At 33.1% G+C, this 15,955-nt stretch overlaps 1 protein-coding gene across 1 annotated transcript in view; it reads left to right on the top strand.

The window, feature by feature from the left end:
* The window catches only part of LOC143227012 (EH domain-binding protein 1-like), a 127,211-nt gene that overhangs the window by 66,207 nt on the left and 45,049 nt on the right, over nt 1-15,955 (top strand). The window contains exons 7-10 of the mRNA XM_076458561.1: nt 108-240; nt 1,078-1,118; nt 1,968-2,085; nt 7,905-8,004. Coding sequence (XP_076314676.1) covers nt 108-240; nt 1,078-1,118; nt 1,968-2,085; nt 7,905-8,004 — 392 coding nt within the window. The remainder of the gene's footprint in view (nt 1-107; nt 241-1,077; nt 1,119-1,967; nt 2,086-7,904; nt 8,005-15,955) is intronic.

Genomic DNA, 15,955 nt, shown 5'->3' on the forward strand with positions numbered 1-15,955 from the left:
ACCACACTGTTTCTACATGACAGTCTTTATAAATAGATTAAATTGTAAACCTTTTACACATTCATATATTTGTTGTACAGAAGTTTTAGCTATGAATACTTCTGTAGATGAACGGGAACCTTCCAGCACTGAGCAGAAAACAAGATGCCAGCATTATAACAACATCAGTTACTGATGTGGGATGTAAAGAAGATTTCCCAGAAGTGATTTCGTTGACAAAACGACTTTCACCTGACAAAGGTAACACACCTCAAATCCTTCTCATTTATACATTTGACAGAAGAAGTAATATAACTTGTGTAGCATATTTACACATTTGACAGAAGAGGTAATACAACTAGTATAGCATACTTACACACTTGACAAAAGAGGTAATACAACTAGTATAGGCCCGGCTTGACCAGATGGTTAAGGCACTCGACTCGCAATCCAAGGGTGGTGGGCTTAAGTTCCCGTCACACCAAACATGCTTGTTCTTTCAGCTGTGGGGTGTTATAATGTGACAGTCAATACCATTAATTGTTGGTAAGAGAGTAGCCCAAGAGTTGGTGGTGGGTGGTGATGACTAGCTGCTGCCTTTCCCCTAGCCTTACACTGCTTAATTAGGGATAGCTGTTGCAGAAAGCCCTCATGTAGCTTTGCACAAAATTCAAAACAAACAAACAACTAGTATGGCATATTTACACATTTGACACAAGAGATAATATAACTTATATAACATATTTACACATTTGACAGAAGAGCTAATATAACTTGTACATCATAGTTAGTAGTTTTACTCCTGATGTAGATACTAATAATAAATACAGTTAATATCTCAACTGTTTAAGTTACTCTATATAGATGTAGCATAGTAGTGGCTTAACTCTTATGTACATATTTTTTCCATGTAAATTTTTATGAGTAAATTTTTAGTGATATGGAATAAAAGTTTATATAATTTTATCATTTAAAATAACAGTACTTGAGTATATTGTATAAATAATTTCATGTTATTATGTATATAAAGATCAGTGAGTTACATGAAATAAAAATTGAATACTCATAATCCAAGAGTTTAATTTGTATTTTTTCCAGAAAACTTACCTTTTTCTTCTAACCTTTTTGTGGATTCTGAGGTACGTATATCTACTGTGGACAGATATGTTACTTGTATTAAAAGATTAACTATTTTAAACCCAAGCAGATGGTGCCAACATCAGGCCAAAACTCTTGATTTACCCATTCATATGGTGACAACATCTAATAACATTTATGTATCTTTGACTGAAATCTAATATAAACTATTTTATTATTAGGAAATCGTGAAATTAATGTTGGTAGAACAAACAAAATGTTATGCATTTGAAGAGTTAAGCCACATTAACTGGTAATTAGGGTAATAAATGGTATATTATTCACATAAACAGAGAGATGGGGTGGCCATCAAATAAATATTTAGGCTAAACATACAGACAAGTATAGTTATTATAAACAAACAAATATATATTATATAGTCATACAAGTAGTGGATTAAAACCAAAAACAGACAGATATCCCAAGATGTTAGAAACATTTATGGGTATTCAGTGAGTGAGGTCCACTTTAACTTTTGTAGTGTAAATTATCCAAGGGTTTTGGATTAAAATTGAGATATCTCAGAGCAAATTAATTTTTTTAATTCTTTTATATATTTTGTATATTAATTCATACTCATATTTTATTAAATATCTTGTTTCCTTTAATTTCATAATCAGTTTTCTGGTTTTGACAGTGGCTTATTAAATAAACAATAATATATAGTAAAGAGAGTTAAGTTGTTATTTTGAGTGAGAGCTGTGAATTAATATGCTTATTTTAATTTCATAGTTTTCTTACTACAAATACTTTGAGATTTGTTATCCTGTAACTTTCTAATGCTGGTCTTAACAATATGCACTCTGAATTGAACAATACTCATAAATTCTATTTTCTGTGGTTTTCCAAAGGTTACACAAAAGAGCTGTTATGTTACAAATGAATTAGAAGCTTTAGAAAGAGAACAAGAACAAATTGATATTAAAGCTGCTGAACTTGAGAAGAAGCTAAGAAAAGTTATGGATTATGGTAAGATTGCAATAAGAATGTTTCTTTTTGCTTTATTTTCTTTAGTTAATTAGTTTTAAACTGTCTTGGCTTTTAGGATGAACTTTAACACTTGCAAGCTGCCACTCAAATATTATCTCTATAATAAATATCTAAAAATACGAAGTCCAGCTACTTAAAACCTCCAACTCATGTTTCAGTTAGAACGTTATTGCATGACTTCAAATATTGAATAATGTTCAATAGAAAAATTATGTAATATTCTGTTATTTGAATTGCTTTCCTTAAAATTTATATTTAAAATATATGATGTGGGTATATTTTTTTTTGTAGAATAAATATCGGAAATTCCATCATGATGACCTTTTGTAAAATGAAAGTTGAAAAATGTCTTAAATAAGAATTTCCAAAAATATTGATTTCTTTTCTATGTAAAGATTATCTAAATCTTGTAAGTTGGATATTTTATATTAAATATAATGACTTTAAAATACATAGATTCTCCAAAAAGGATTGTCTAAACTCTGAAACTTGGACATTATTTCCCAGAATTATTATACCAAAAACTTCTAATTTGGATGTCTTCCTGCAGATTATTGAGAAATCTTTATCTTGGATGTCTTCCTATACAATATTCATGATGTTTGAAAAACATGTAGGTTCGAGTCTTGATAGAAACGAAGTAGAATAGTTAGAGACATGTAATTTGGTTATTTCATCCTAAAATGAATATGTAAAAATTTGCAGTATGATCTCTTTATCTAGAATTACTCAACCTGAAAATTGGATTTTTCTATTGAAAGTTATTACTTAAAGACTTGCAAAAGCAGAAGTCTTACCCTGGAAAAAAATAAATTAAACAGTATGGTGAAAATAAACATTTTTTATTGGACCTTTTTTCAGTACATGTAATTCACTTTTGAACAGGTTTCCTGTAGAAATAAGTTTTACATTTAATGTGAGGTACTAAGGTTAAAAAAATAATTTTATTTTTATGCATGTGAGAATAAAAAACTAAGGGAAAAAAAGCAAGGGAACAATTAGGGGTAAAACCAAAAAGGAATTGGTAATGTGATTAACCTTCTTGACATTGGCATTCTTATATTTGTGAATTGTTTGCACCCAAAATTTGTGTCACTTTTTATTGTGAAATTAAATTTACCAGTGATTACATATATATTAACAAAACAGGTAACAAACACTGATATTTTTCTTGCATGAATTGCAGGGGTAGACATCAGGGGAAGAGGAGGGTCCAGGGAGTTTGGACACCACCCTTTAAGTGAATTATTTCTAAAAATTTAGGAAAAATGGCAAAATTGGCCAAGAAAACCCCAGCTACATGCTTTTTATACCCAGTACCCATTCTCATTTTTATAAAAATTCATGCCTTCACTATATTACTTGTATGTAAAGAATAAAATGGATTTACGTAAACTGCAATAATCGCTTCTTTGACGTGATAGGTCTAGAAGCAGGAAAATAATTCAATATAAATTTGTGCAACTTAAAAAAGAAAATCCTTGTTATTTGTTTACCTGTAATCTGGCTTCAGTGATTAGAATTATGATTTAGTAGGATAATTCTTGAAGTAGGGCATTGCACAGGAGAGCTCTAAGTGTGTGTATGTAATGGCTCTACTCACAGTGTTTGGTGATGCCAAATAATGATAGGTGACAGCATTACGCAGCAGAAAAACTCAGTCTAATCTCTGTAGAGCCTGAAGGTAAGAATTACCCTAAGACTGTCACAGGAAGAATGACCTTTGTTCAGCTTGCTCACCTCAGACCATCTCATGGTAACTGCCAAGGAGGTTAATAACAAATCTGTATTTGTTAATAAGCAGTCTTCATTGTTGGATTTGCCTGAATATACATTTTTAAAATTCCCCAAAATGATATAGTAGTTAATGTTCTCTCTGTGATTAGTGATTGTGACTGATGCATGTACCAAAAAGAGAGCTAAAGGCCACCTGAAGGAGTCATCTGTTTTAACTACTTGCACTGAAGTGTGTTGTCTATCAGTCAGTCAGTAGACACTAAAATTATGTCACATGAGTGATGCTTGACATTGCAGTTTGTACTGTTGTGATGTCAGTAAAACATGCACATGTCGTGAATCATGACGGTAATTATGTTTTCTTTAGACTAAAATACAGCATGACATGTGAACTTTAAAAGCAAGAAATAAAAATATTTGCTACTCTTAATTTTGGTTTTATTTACTTTTGAAACAGAACACTTTTGGGGGACTCTGTGGAAGTACATCTAGTATTATAGAACCAGTTTTTGTGTGTAAGCATTCATACCAGTGGAAGATGGCATTTAATCCTACCAATGTTTTTTACATGTACAGTCACCTTACATATATTCTGTGTATGAGTTATGTCTTTTAATCTGAAAGTGGTTGAAAATTTGCTATGAGTTGAAACTAACGATTATGCCTGTGTAATAACTTAAATAAGTTTTGTTTACATTATAGGCTCTGTTTTCCAAAGTAGAAAACACAGATGTTAGCCTAACTATTCTCTTTTTAATTTTTCACCATATTGTATATCCATGTGTAAAAATCTGTTGTTTTTTTTCCAACTTTAATATTTAACTTATTTGTTTTCACAGTAAACCTTTGATTTATATACCATTTGAAATGTCTAATGTAAAATGATTATTTTCACCATATTCTTATTTTTCTTACTGGATAGCTTATTGCTTTTCTTCCACATTAAGGCTTCTGAGTTTGCAGGTCTTTAAGTAATTAATTATTCTAGAAAGAATATTCTAAATGTCAAAATTTTAGTTAATTATTTTAGGGAAAGTGGTCATGTTGTGGATTTCTAGATATTAACTTTATGAATCACTAAGCTGGTAAGTGGTCTATAGATACTTAAAAAGAAGATATTTAAATTACAGGTCTTTGACATGTTTTATATAATATTCAGAAAAGACCTTGCTAACTGAACTGAATGAACAAATAACAAACTTATCAAAAAACTGGAACCTGAAAATTATCAAACTACTAAAAAAAGGAAGCAACTCACCTCAACTGTACTAGTTTAACCGAGGTACATAAACCTGAGTACCTGTAGACTTGTCTTATGATAACATAACCAGATTTCTTGTAAGTTTTCTTAACACTTTAACCAGTAGTTCGCTAGCCAGAAACAAACATATAGAAATGTTTGAAGAAACCTTTTCCAGTTTACCGTTATATGTGTTGATCAACATTAATGTTCGGAATATGTTCTCTAGCATCCCATTAACAGCAGGTGGATCTCAGCATCTTTACAGGAGTCTCAGTTTAGACAACCTCTTAGAACTTCTGACCTTCTGCACTAACCCCACCTAGTGGTCTTCTTATTGGATCACTTCTCACCCCCTCTTAGCAACATTTTCATGGAAGATTTTTTAAATAGAGCTCAACAGACAAATAATTGGAAACCTAAGGTTTGGAAACATTACATTTATGTCACATTTGCTATTTAACTTTAAGCTTGAAAAAATATTCTTCATCACTTAAATTCTATAAAGCCCAGCATATAATTCATCACGTGGTTGTAACAAAATAAAACCTTTTGATTTTTTGACATTCTCACCAGTACTATGTATAGAAAAATCCACCACTAAAGGTTTAATTACTCAAAAGTTGTTAAACAAGAAATTATATCATATTTTTGGAAAAGGCCAGAAAGATCTGTGATGAAAACATGTAAAAGAGCTGAACATCCCAGAGAAAGTTTTAGAAATAACAAATGCCCTAAAAAAGTTATATCTGTGCCCAAGAAGAACAAGATTCTGGAACACTCATAACAAGACCAATTCTAACAGAACTCTATTGTTTCTGTAAAAGAAACGTATAGTTATAACTGCATATGTGACAAAGATATCAAAATTAAATAATCGGTTGAACAGTTGTCAAATTTCTTTGTATTTTTATTTAAAGAAGTATCAAGAAGAGCTCTTCTAAAAATCTGAAAAGCTTGGTAATTGTTCAACCTATAATTTAATTTTCTGTTATTCCTCTATACATTCCTAAGTTAAAAAAAAAAATTAAAGGATTTGCGTACACAGCTTGTGACGTTACTACAAGGTCACAATAACACAGGCCAGCAAATTTGTTCTTCATAAAAGTTGCTTCAATTTTAATAATGGATTTTTCCATAATTTCACTACACAGATTTAAAAATTAATATTCATTTTTTTTTAAAAACTTGTAAGGATTTTTTACTAATTGGGAGTAAAAAAAATTCATATCAAATTAATACTCCATATACCACAATTAATATTTTTTTATTATTATGTTTATTAACAAAAGTATAAAAAAACTGAAGAAAAAGAAAGAACACTGATGTCAAACAAATGTGCATCCTCATTCATCCTGATTTCTTTTGTGAAAACTACGTCTTTTAGTCTCAAATCTTGTAATCTCATTCGTCACATATTCAACAACAGGAATTACTGTGGAACATTTAAAATTGTCAAGAAATCAAAACCACTACCTAAGCCTGTTTTACCTTTACAAGATGCTGAACTAGTAATTACAGTGACCTCAAGAAGACCTCATCATAGAAGCTGAAACATTGTTCCCTTTTCAGTCAACAGCTAGTTGCAGTCCATTAAAGTTCTCAAAGCTACTATATCTCCTGTGCCTAAAGTTCCATTGAAACAACATCTACAGAAATATATCCAAATTACAAGTCTCTATATATTCTGTAAAATGATGTACAAATAACAGTTTTCTTTGTTATCTACAAGAAGGTGAGCTGTGTATTATTTGAAATATCTGTAATAAAATGTTTATTTTCACTATCATATCTTCAACTGAAAATTATATTTACCTGCAAATGAATCCAGTGCCTACAAGTTAAACATTAATTTAGATGTATTTTCCCTGAATGGCTGCCTAAGAAAGTATGTTTAATTTAAATCTTCTAACTAGAATATCTCTAATTAGTCCACTATATAGCAATAGCATCAGTACATATGTTGTAAAAACTCCTATAATGTAATGAGTTACCTGTGGTTAATTGATGGAAGTAAAATATTCATTCTGTTTAAATAGATACTTACCATAAAAGCAGTTGAGTTAAAATGTTGATGAATTACAGCCAGGTGGTTAATGTACTTGGCTCATAATCTGAGGGTCATGGGTTCAAATCCCTTTCATGCTAAACATGCTTGTCCTTTCATATGTGGGGGCATTAATATGTGATGGTCAATCCCACTATTCATTGGTAAAATAGTAGCCCAAGAGTTGGCAGTGGGTGATGATGACTGGCTGCCTTCCCTCTAGTCTTACACTGCTGAATTAGGAATGCCTAGTGCAGATAGCCCTCAAGTAGCTTTGTGGGAAATTCAAAACAAAACAAACCAAAACACTGATAAAAAATTAGTATAGGTTAAATCATATTAATGGTGAATAGTTTAAAGTTTCAGAACATGGATTTTTTACAGTTTCTTTATTTGTTAGAAATCACTGTTGAATGAACAACATGAAAGCTATTTTGATACTGGAAATTTTAAACTTGAACACAATTCAACAAGTCTACTGCAAGTAAAGTAAATACAGACATTACATTTTGAAATAAAGTAGAAAAAGTGGGAAACAGTAATAAGGTTTTATTTACTTTGAATACAAATATTCTATTTTTACTATGACCTGCATTTTTTGTAACAACATAAAATATTTTTCTTGTTTGATAAGTTACTAACAATGGATATTGTTTCAGGTTATAACTGTATTGATTTTTATGTTAGTTTAACATATGATAATAAGTGATGCTAAAATGTTTATGCAATATTCTTATATCAAAACTTCTGTGTTCTATCTATCATGTGTTGAAGGTATGAACAAAGAGAGGGAGGAATATTTAATGAAGCAGTGGTTCATCCTGGTTAACAAGAGGAATGCCTTGATTAGAAGGCAGATGCAGCTGAACATTCTGTAAGTTTTTCTGTGTTCTTGCAAAACTTGCTCTAAATCACATTTTATTCTTCAAAAAAGAAAACTAATATTGCCCCAAAAATCACAACCTTATGTATATATATAAAATTATCAAAGTTAAAAGTTTGAAATAACAGAATTAAACTTTTTTTCTAAATTTCGAAAATGTAGATTAAAGGAATGTTTTCATTTATGTATAAATTATATATTTCACCAAATTTTACAATTTAGAGTTAAGTAGTAATTATTAAGTAAAGCTAGTTTTTATATCCTTGGTATTTAAGTATTTATTATGTTATTTGCATATATTGACCAAAAATTATTTTGGGTGTAGTGAAATTTTAGCATTGTACTAGAGGATGGAAAAGTTTGGTTTCTTATGAATTTTGCACAAAGCTACTCAACAGCTATCTTCACTAGTCATCCCTAGTTTAGGGGTAATAGAAATAAAGAAGCCAGTTAGCCAATACTACTAACTCCAGGAGTGGTCTTTACTGACTTATCATATTATAAAATCCCTGCAGTTGAAAGGGTGGACATGTTTATAGACGGGATTAAAACTTGTGACCAGTAGATAGTGGGTCAAATGCCCTAACCATCAGGTAGGACAAGAAATTGCTGCAGTACTAATGTATGTTCAGTAATGGTAAAAATGTCAGTAGGATGAGAAAAATGGTTGAAAATGAATAAGCCTAAAGCAATACAAAACTTGTTTCTCTTTAGTTTAACCTTTGGTTTTTATTTATATACAAAATATAAGGAAATGCTGTTATCAATACAAGCTGTACTACATGAGTTATTTTGAAAATGCATAGTGATAAAAATATGTTTAAAATATTATTAATTTTTAATAACTTTATAATTGCATCATAATCAGTGTAATGTCATACCTAATATCACACTCTTCTGATTTTGCGCGTTAATAGTTTTGTTGTAATTTCATTTTTCTTAAATCTTGTTCAACTTTAACTTTATTATGAATAAATTTGTCAAGTACCATGTATGTATTAAACACAGATCTGACTGTCTGTCTGTCTTTCCTTTGTCTGTTATCTAACCACTCTTTTGTCGCTGGGCCAATCACAATCAAACATTGTGGGACGATGATGACAGGTTAATACCCTCTCCACCTCATTATCGCTGTTATTGAGCATTTATTATCTGGACGTAAGTCAGCGTTAATTGCGTTCATAGATGGCGCCAGCTCCCAACACCAAACCAAAAAAGTTAACTTTTCGATAAAAGGGAATACAAACTTCTTATATATCTCAAACAGTGCGCTAGCACTCTGTGTAGAGAAGTGCAAAGACACAAAATGGACACCACTATTGCAGTAATGCCGAAACTCAGTGAATTTTCTACTACAATAATCACCATAACTATGACGTGAAGAGCAATTTTGTGAGTTGTACCCATTGACCCCTGTGACCTTACAACTTCATCCCACAAGACACTTCTGCGGTCAGGGACAGACAGTTCGTTACGTGAAACAGTGGGAAAGGAAGTGTTGGTGCCGAAAGCGGGTAACAGATAGCACCCACTAATTTGGCTACTGTCCCTTTTTGGAAAGTCACCCTGACTATCGCACAGTGTGTACAATGTTTTAAATATATACTTAGTTAGTTCTTAAAGCTTTTACAAAAATTTGGATGAAGTGAAAATGAATACTGTAATATTAAGGTACAAATAAATTGTGTGAAAGTTTGAATTTTTCTAATATTTACCAGAGTATACATCCCCACAGTTTTTTACGTTTATAATCTGGACAAAGAACAGGTACCCAGCTTGTAAAGTATATAATGTGTTTTTAATTTACTCAGAAATTGACTTGGGTAATATTGAATAGCTTAGTATTGTGTCTCGAAACTTTAAATGTGCTTTTTTTTTTTTTGACAAGTATACATTTCGTATAAAGTTTTTTGGTGTAATTTCCAAATATATCAAAGTGTCCATGAAATCGTACAAGAGAAAAAAACCCAGCAAAATCGCATATCGTAGTTTTATCTTTAAAATATTCATTACAATATTCTTTTTATGTAAACACACCTTTAGCAAATAAATTTTATAGAATCTGTGACTCTTAAGTTATTTTAAAAGAAACCTAACCAACAATAATGTAACAACTGGTTACTTCACTTGTTTTTCATTATTAAAGTTTAACTGTAATAGAGAGTTAGGTCTGCGAAAGTCAGCCCTGACTGTGTTACTGCTGGCACTAAATATTTGGAGTGAGATTTATTCTGTAAAAAAGAAGAAAAAAAAAAGAGAGTAAAGAACGTTTACTTTTAAATTACTCGTTCAAGTAACCCAGAAACTGTGGGTGTCCCAGAAAAGCGATTCTTAAAACCTGTTTTCAGGTGAATCAACGGCAAGTTCATGGACTTACAACGTCAAAATCCGGGTATCGATTCCGTGGTGGACATATCGAAGGCGGACAGATAAACTAATGCAGTATTAGACATTCGAGCCCACGTTTATTGTTCTCTATAAATTATATAGTTGTTCAGGTTTCTTTCGCCTTCCACAGGGGGTGTCCTCGGACTGACACTGCTCGAAACCAGGTTTCGATACTCATGGTAGGCAGAGCACAGATAGCTCATTGTGTAGCTTTGTGCTTAGTTCCAAATAACCAACTAATAATAATCAAATGAAGTTTCATTACGATGCCTAGCTTACTGATTTAATAACATTTCACACATAACTGCCCATAAATTACCTCCACATATCTCTTTTGTTCACACACTTTGCAGTCTTTATAACTGATCTTATCTCTTTTGTTCACACACTTTGCAGTCTTTATAACTGATCTTCCACAGCAAATTTTCATTATACTTCTAACTTTTACTGAAAAAATTCACCGTCACTGTTTCCATTGCATGTTAGACCAGGTGGTTAAGTCACTCGACTCTCAATCCGAGGGTCACGGGTTCGAATCCCCGTTACACCAAACATGCTCGCTTTTTCAGCCGTGGGAGCGTTATAATGTGACGGTCAATCCCAATATTCGTTGGTAAAAGGGTAGTAGCCCAAGCGTTGGCTGTGGGTAGTGATGACAAGCTGCCTTCCCTCTAGTCTTACACTCTTAAATTAGGGACACCTAGCGCAGATAGCCCTCATGTAGCTTTGCGCCAAGTTCAAACCACACCATTTGTGTACCGTTTGTCTATCAGTTCTAGTTTATTCTACACGCTAATCTTCTTATCTCTAAAAGCTGCTTTAAAGCAGTTTCTCCCGTCATTCCAGTATTTCCCTTGGAGATAATGGAAGACAGGATTTATTCAATATTGATTTTTACAAGGTTTGTGTGGAAGTGTAATGGGCTGTGTGTGTGAAACGCCTTGTTTATTTACTTTCTTTTTTACTGACTTAAAAGACCATCGATTAGTTTCTAGTAACTAAAGACTTTTGTTGCAGAAAATAAGTAAAATCTGTAACCTTAGAAAACGTGAATTTTAATAACAACGTAACGTAGAAAGAACCAATAAAGAAAAGAAAACGTTTCGACGTCGCCAACTAACGAACCTGTAATATAATATAATGTATATATATATATATATATTATTTTATAGTTTATCTAAACTTTGTATGACTTATGCAATTATAGGCACAAATAATGAGTTTTTTTTTTCATCCAAACAAATATTTTGTATCAGATGTTAGGAGAAAGAGTTTGACGTGACAGTGACACTAATAATAATACAATTTGTATCTTTGTCTTTACACCATATGGGATGATTGTTTTGTTTCCTTATTCACTGGTAGGCGGCGCAGTGATCGAAAGGAAAATAGACCGATGTTTGTTTCAGCTTCTAGTTTTTTATCGCTCAAATGATAAAAAGAAAAAATACAACTTGCTCTAAACGTTAGCAGGTGAGATCCTTTTCAACGTAAATAACCGCTCTAAACGTAGTAGGTTAAGCGTGTTTGTTTTTGAAATTCGCGCAAAGCTACACAAGTGTTATCTGCGCGAGCCGTCTTTAATTTAGCAGTGTAAAACTAGATGGAATGCAGCTAGTCATCACCACCCACCATCAACTCTTGGGTTACTCTTTTACCAACGAATGGTGGGATTGACTATTACGTTATAACGTCCCCCATGGCTGAAAGGGCGAACATATTTGGTGCGACGGGGATTCGATTCGGATTAGGAGTCGAGTACCTTTACCACCGCGCCATGCCGGGTCTAAGTAAGTGTGAAGATACTGATAATAATAAAATTTTAACTTAAGATTTTACCCGGAAAATATAGGAATAGTGTAGAATTGTGTGCAGCCTGTAAACTACTATTAACTTACACAGTGCCGATTGTCTTCATGGTATACAGTATGGAAACTTGACGTCAGTAGAGAAAAATTGTCTAGAAATAAACCTGAATATATGTATGACGACGGGATATTTCCAGTCGACCACCTGTGTGTATTGCATTCCTCCTTTCTCGTCTCTACATCAAGACAGCGTGGCACACCTGAAGGAACGGGGACAATACCTATTCTTGTGAGAGTAACCATCAATACCGACAGATGACAGTCAGTAAAGCCCGCCGTTGCAGTTCCCCTGTTGTTATAGCTGTGTTAGTGGCAGTTTGTATGCGGCGGCCGCTGACGTCTGAATGCCTTGTTAAATGTGTTCTTCCGTGAGATGGCCCCGCCAAGCGGTATGATACGAGCCCATAATCCTGCTAATTAACAAGCCAAAGGTCGGCCGTTAGAAATGGTACCACTTTAACTTGGGACACATGAAACGGCTTCGTTTTATAGGGATAGTGAAATTATATCCAAAACTTATGTGACTTGTACTCATATTTTAGTTAAAGTTTCATGGTAGGCTGCTCAGGAAAGGGCTGCTCACCAGGAGGCTCTCCTGTCAGTGTTCTCATCCATCATAATATGGGTCGAAAAGTCCAAGGTCTAACTTGGTTGCTTTAACTAGTGTCGTATAAGAAAAATAAATCCGGATTATATACCAATGACAAGGCTTTAGGCTTAACGTGATTTAGAAATCAGAAACAAAATCTCTTCCAAAATTAATGAATAACAAAAACAGTGAAATAAAGCAACTTCACTAGTTTCAAACTCTGTAGTTCATTCTTCTTCTTTAATATGACTTTAACATGGACTTTCGTGAGTTACGAAACAAACCGAAATATCTCTCAGTTTATGTACTAAAGAAATAGTGTCTGCGCTTACACGAATCATGCACATTAGCATGAAAAGTAGGATGTATACTCACATGATTCATGCACTATCACTTTAACTAAGAGGACTTCAGTTTAATACATATTCATGCAATATAAGCGTCAGAAACAGGATGTCTCTTCATAAAAATTATAAACTATCAACATAAGGAAGGAAATGCCAGCTCACTTGAATCTTGTAATATAAGCGTCAGAAACAGGATGTCTCTTCACTAAAATTATAAACTATCAACATAAGGAAGGAAATGCCAGCTCACTTGAATCTTGTAATATCAGCGTCAAAAACAGGATGTCTCTTCACTAAAATTATAAACTATCAACATAAGGAAGGAAATGTCAGCTCACTTGAATCTTGTAATATAAGCGTCAGAAACAGGATGTCTCTTCACTAAAATTATAAACTATCAGCATAAGGAAGGAAATGTCAGCTTACTTGAATCTTGTAATATAAGCGTCAGAAACAGGATGTCTCTTCACTAAAATTATAAACTATCAGCATAAGGAAGGAAATGCCAGCTCACTTGAATCTTGTAATATCAGCGCCAGAAACAGGATGTCTCTTCACTAAAAGCTCACTTGAGTCTTGTAATATCAGCGTCAGAAACAGGATGTCTCTTCACTAAAATTATAAACTATCAGTATAAGGAAGGAAATGTCAGCTCACTTGAATCTTGTAATATCAGCGTCAGAAACAGGATGTCTCTTCACTAAAATTATAAACTATCAACATAAGGAAGGAAATTTCAGCTCACTTGAATCTTGTAATATCAGCGTCAGAAACAGGATGTCTCTTCACTAAAATTATAAACTATCAACATAAGGAGAAAATGTCAGCTCACTTGAATCTTGTAATATGACCGTCACAAACAGGATGTCTCTTCACTAAAATTATAAACTATCAACATAAGGAAGGAAATGTCAGCTCATTTGAATCTTGTAATATGAGCGTCAGAAACAGGATGTCTCTTCACTAAAATTATAAACTATCAGCATAAGGAGAAAATGTCAGCTCACTTGAATCTTGTAATATGAGCGTCACAAACAGGATGTCTCTTCACTAAAATTATAAACTATCAACATAAGGAGAAAATGTCAGCTCATTTGAATCTTGTAATATGAGCATCAGAAACAGGATGTCTCCTCACTAAAATTATAAACTATCAACATAAGAAAGGAAATGTCAGCTCACTTGAATCTTGTAATATCAGCGTCAGGAACAGGATGTCTCTTCACTAAAATTATAAACTATTAACATAAGGAAGAAAATGTCAGCTCACTTGAATCTTGTAATATGAGCGTCAGAAACAGGATGTCTGTTCACTAAAATTATAAACTATCAACATAAGGAGAAAATGTCAGCTCATTTGAATCTTGTAATATGAGCATCAGAAACAGGATGTCTCTTCACTAAAATTATAAATTATCAACATAAGGAAGGAAATGTCAGCTCACTTGAATCTTGTTATTTAAGCGTCAGAAACAGGATGTCTCTTTATTAAAATTATAAACTTTCATGATCATAAAGGAAATATCAACTTACTTAAACCTTGCAGCATGAGAAACAAGATGTGTGTTCACAGGGTTTCTAAGTAATCAGTTAATGAATTATTAACGTAACAAGAGAACATTTGCTTTTTCTCTTCAGACCATACTTTCCAATCATGCTCTATTTTCTTGTAGTTTGTATCGGCAGCATTTAAAGAAAAATTAATTTCTGTACACTAGAAGAAACACAACACGTGCGCTATTAATGTAACAAACGTTCAAACATTTTGTTTGCTTTTGAATTTCGCATGAAGTTTTATAAGTCTCTAACTTAGCAGCGAAAGGCTGGAGGAAAGGCAGTTAGTCATTACCATCCACCCCCAACTTTGGGGCTACACTTTTACTATCATGAGAACAACTTGTATCACCGATTTTTATAAAAATAAACCGTTTTATTTCTGCGTCAAGTTCACAGATGGACGTCCACAAGGGGAAAAAGGGGCCACTCTCCTCCTCGAAAATAAGGAACTTAGTTTTTGTTTTATCATTCACTGTATGTATATTACTTTTTATTCGCTTTACAATTTCACGCGATATCCCCTGGAACAATTTCTGCGGACGCCCGTCAGTTCACACTTGTCAAACTCTCACAAATCCTCAATTTCTCGTCGTCTTCAGATCGACTAAGTTCACAAAATTACCACTAGTGGCCACCAGTGTAACGCTTATAACGCTCTCACGGCTAAAAGGGGTGAGAATCTTTTGTGGAACGAGGATTCGAACACTCAGCCCTCGGATTCGTAAGGCGCCCTAACCGTCTGGTCATGCTGGACCGATACAATAAACAGAATGATTGCTCTTCTTATTCTGATGTAACTGAAAATTACAAAATCAAAATATAGTTTTTCTCGGCTCATGCTGTTTATTTTCAACGCAAATCTGCACAATGGACTATCAGTGCCTTCGCCACCATTGGTACCAAAACTTAGTTTTTAGTGCTACAAGTCTTCAAACTTGTCGCTGAGCCACCTGAGTAGAGAGAGGCCTGTGCTTAATGTAGTGAAACATAGTTCCTGATTTCATACGATTTAATTTATGCACTCGACAAGCATAAAATATGCATGTCCCTGGTAGTAAAGAGAGAACAAATATGTTGAGTAACATAATGCCTCAAAATAAGCAGCTGAAATCGTATATCTAAATTAGGCCGCACCTTTTTTCCACACCTACGGTGTTCTTATTAGATATCATGACCTTTTTTTTTTTAATACA

This window comes from Tachypleus tridentatus, chromosome 1 (assembly GCF_004210375.1).
Source record: "Tachypleus tridentatus isolate NWPU-2018 chromosome 1, ASM421037v1, whole genome shotgun sequence".
NCBI classification, from domain to species: Eukaryota; Metazoa; Arthropoda; class Merostomata; order Xiphosura; family Limulidae; genus Tachypleus; species Tachypleus tridentatus.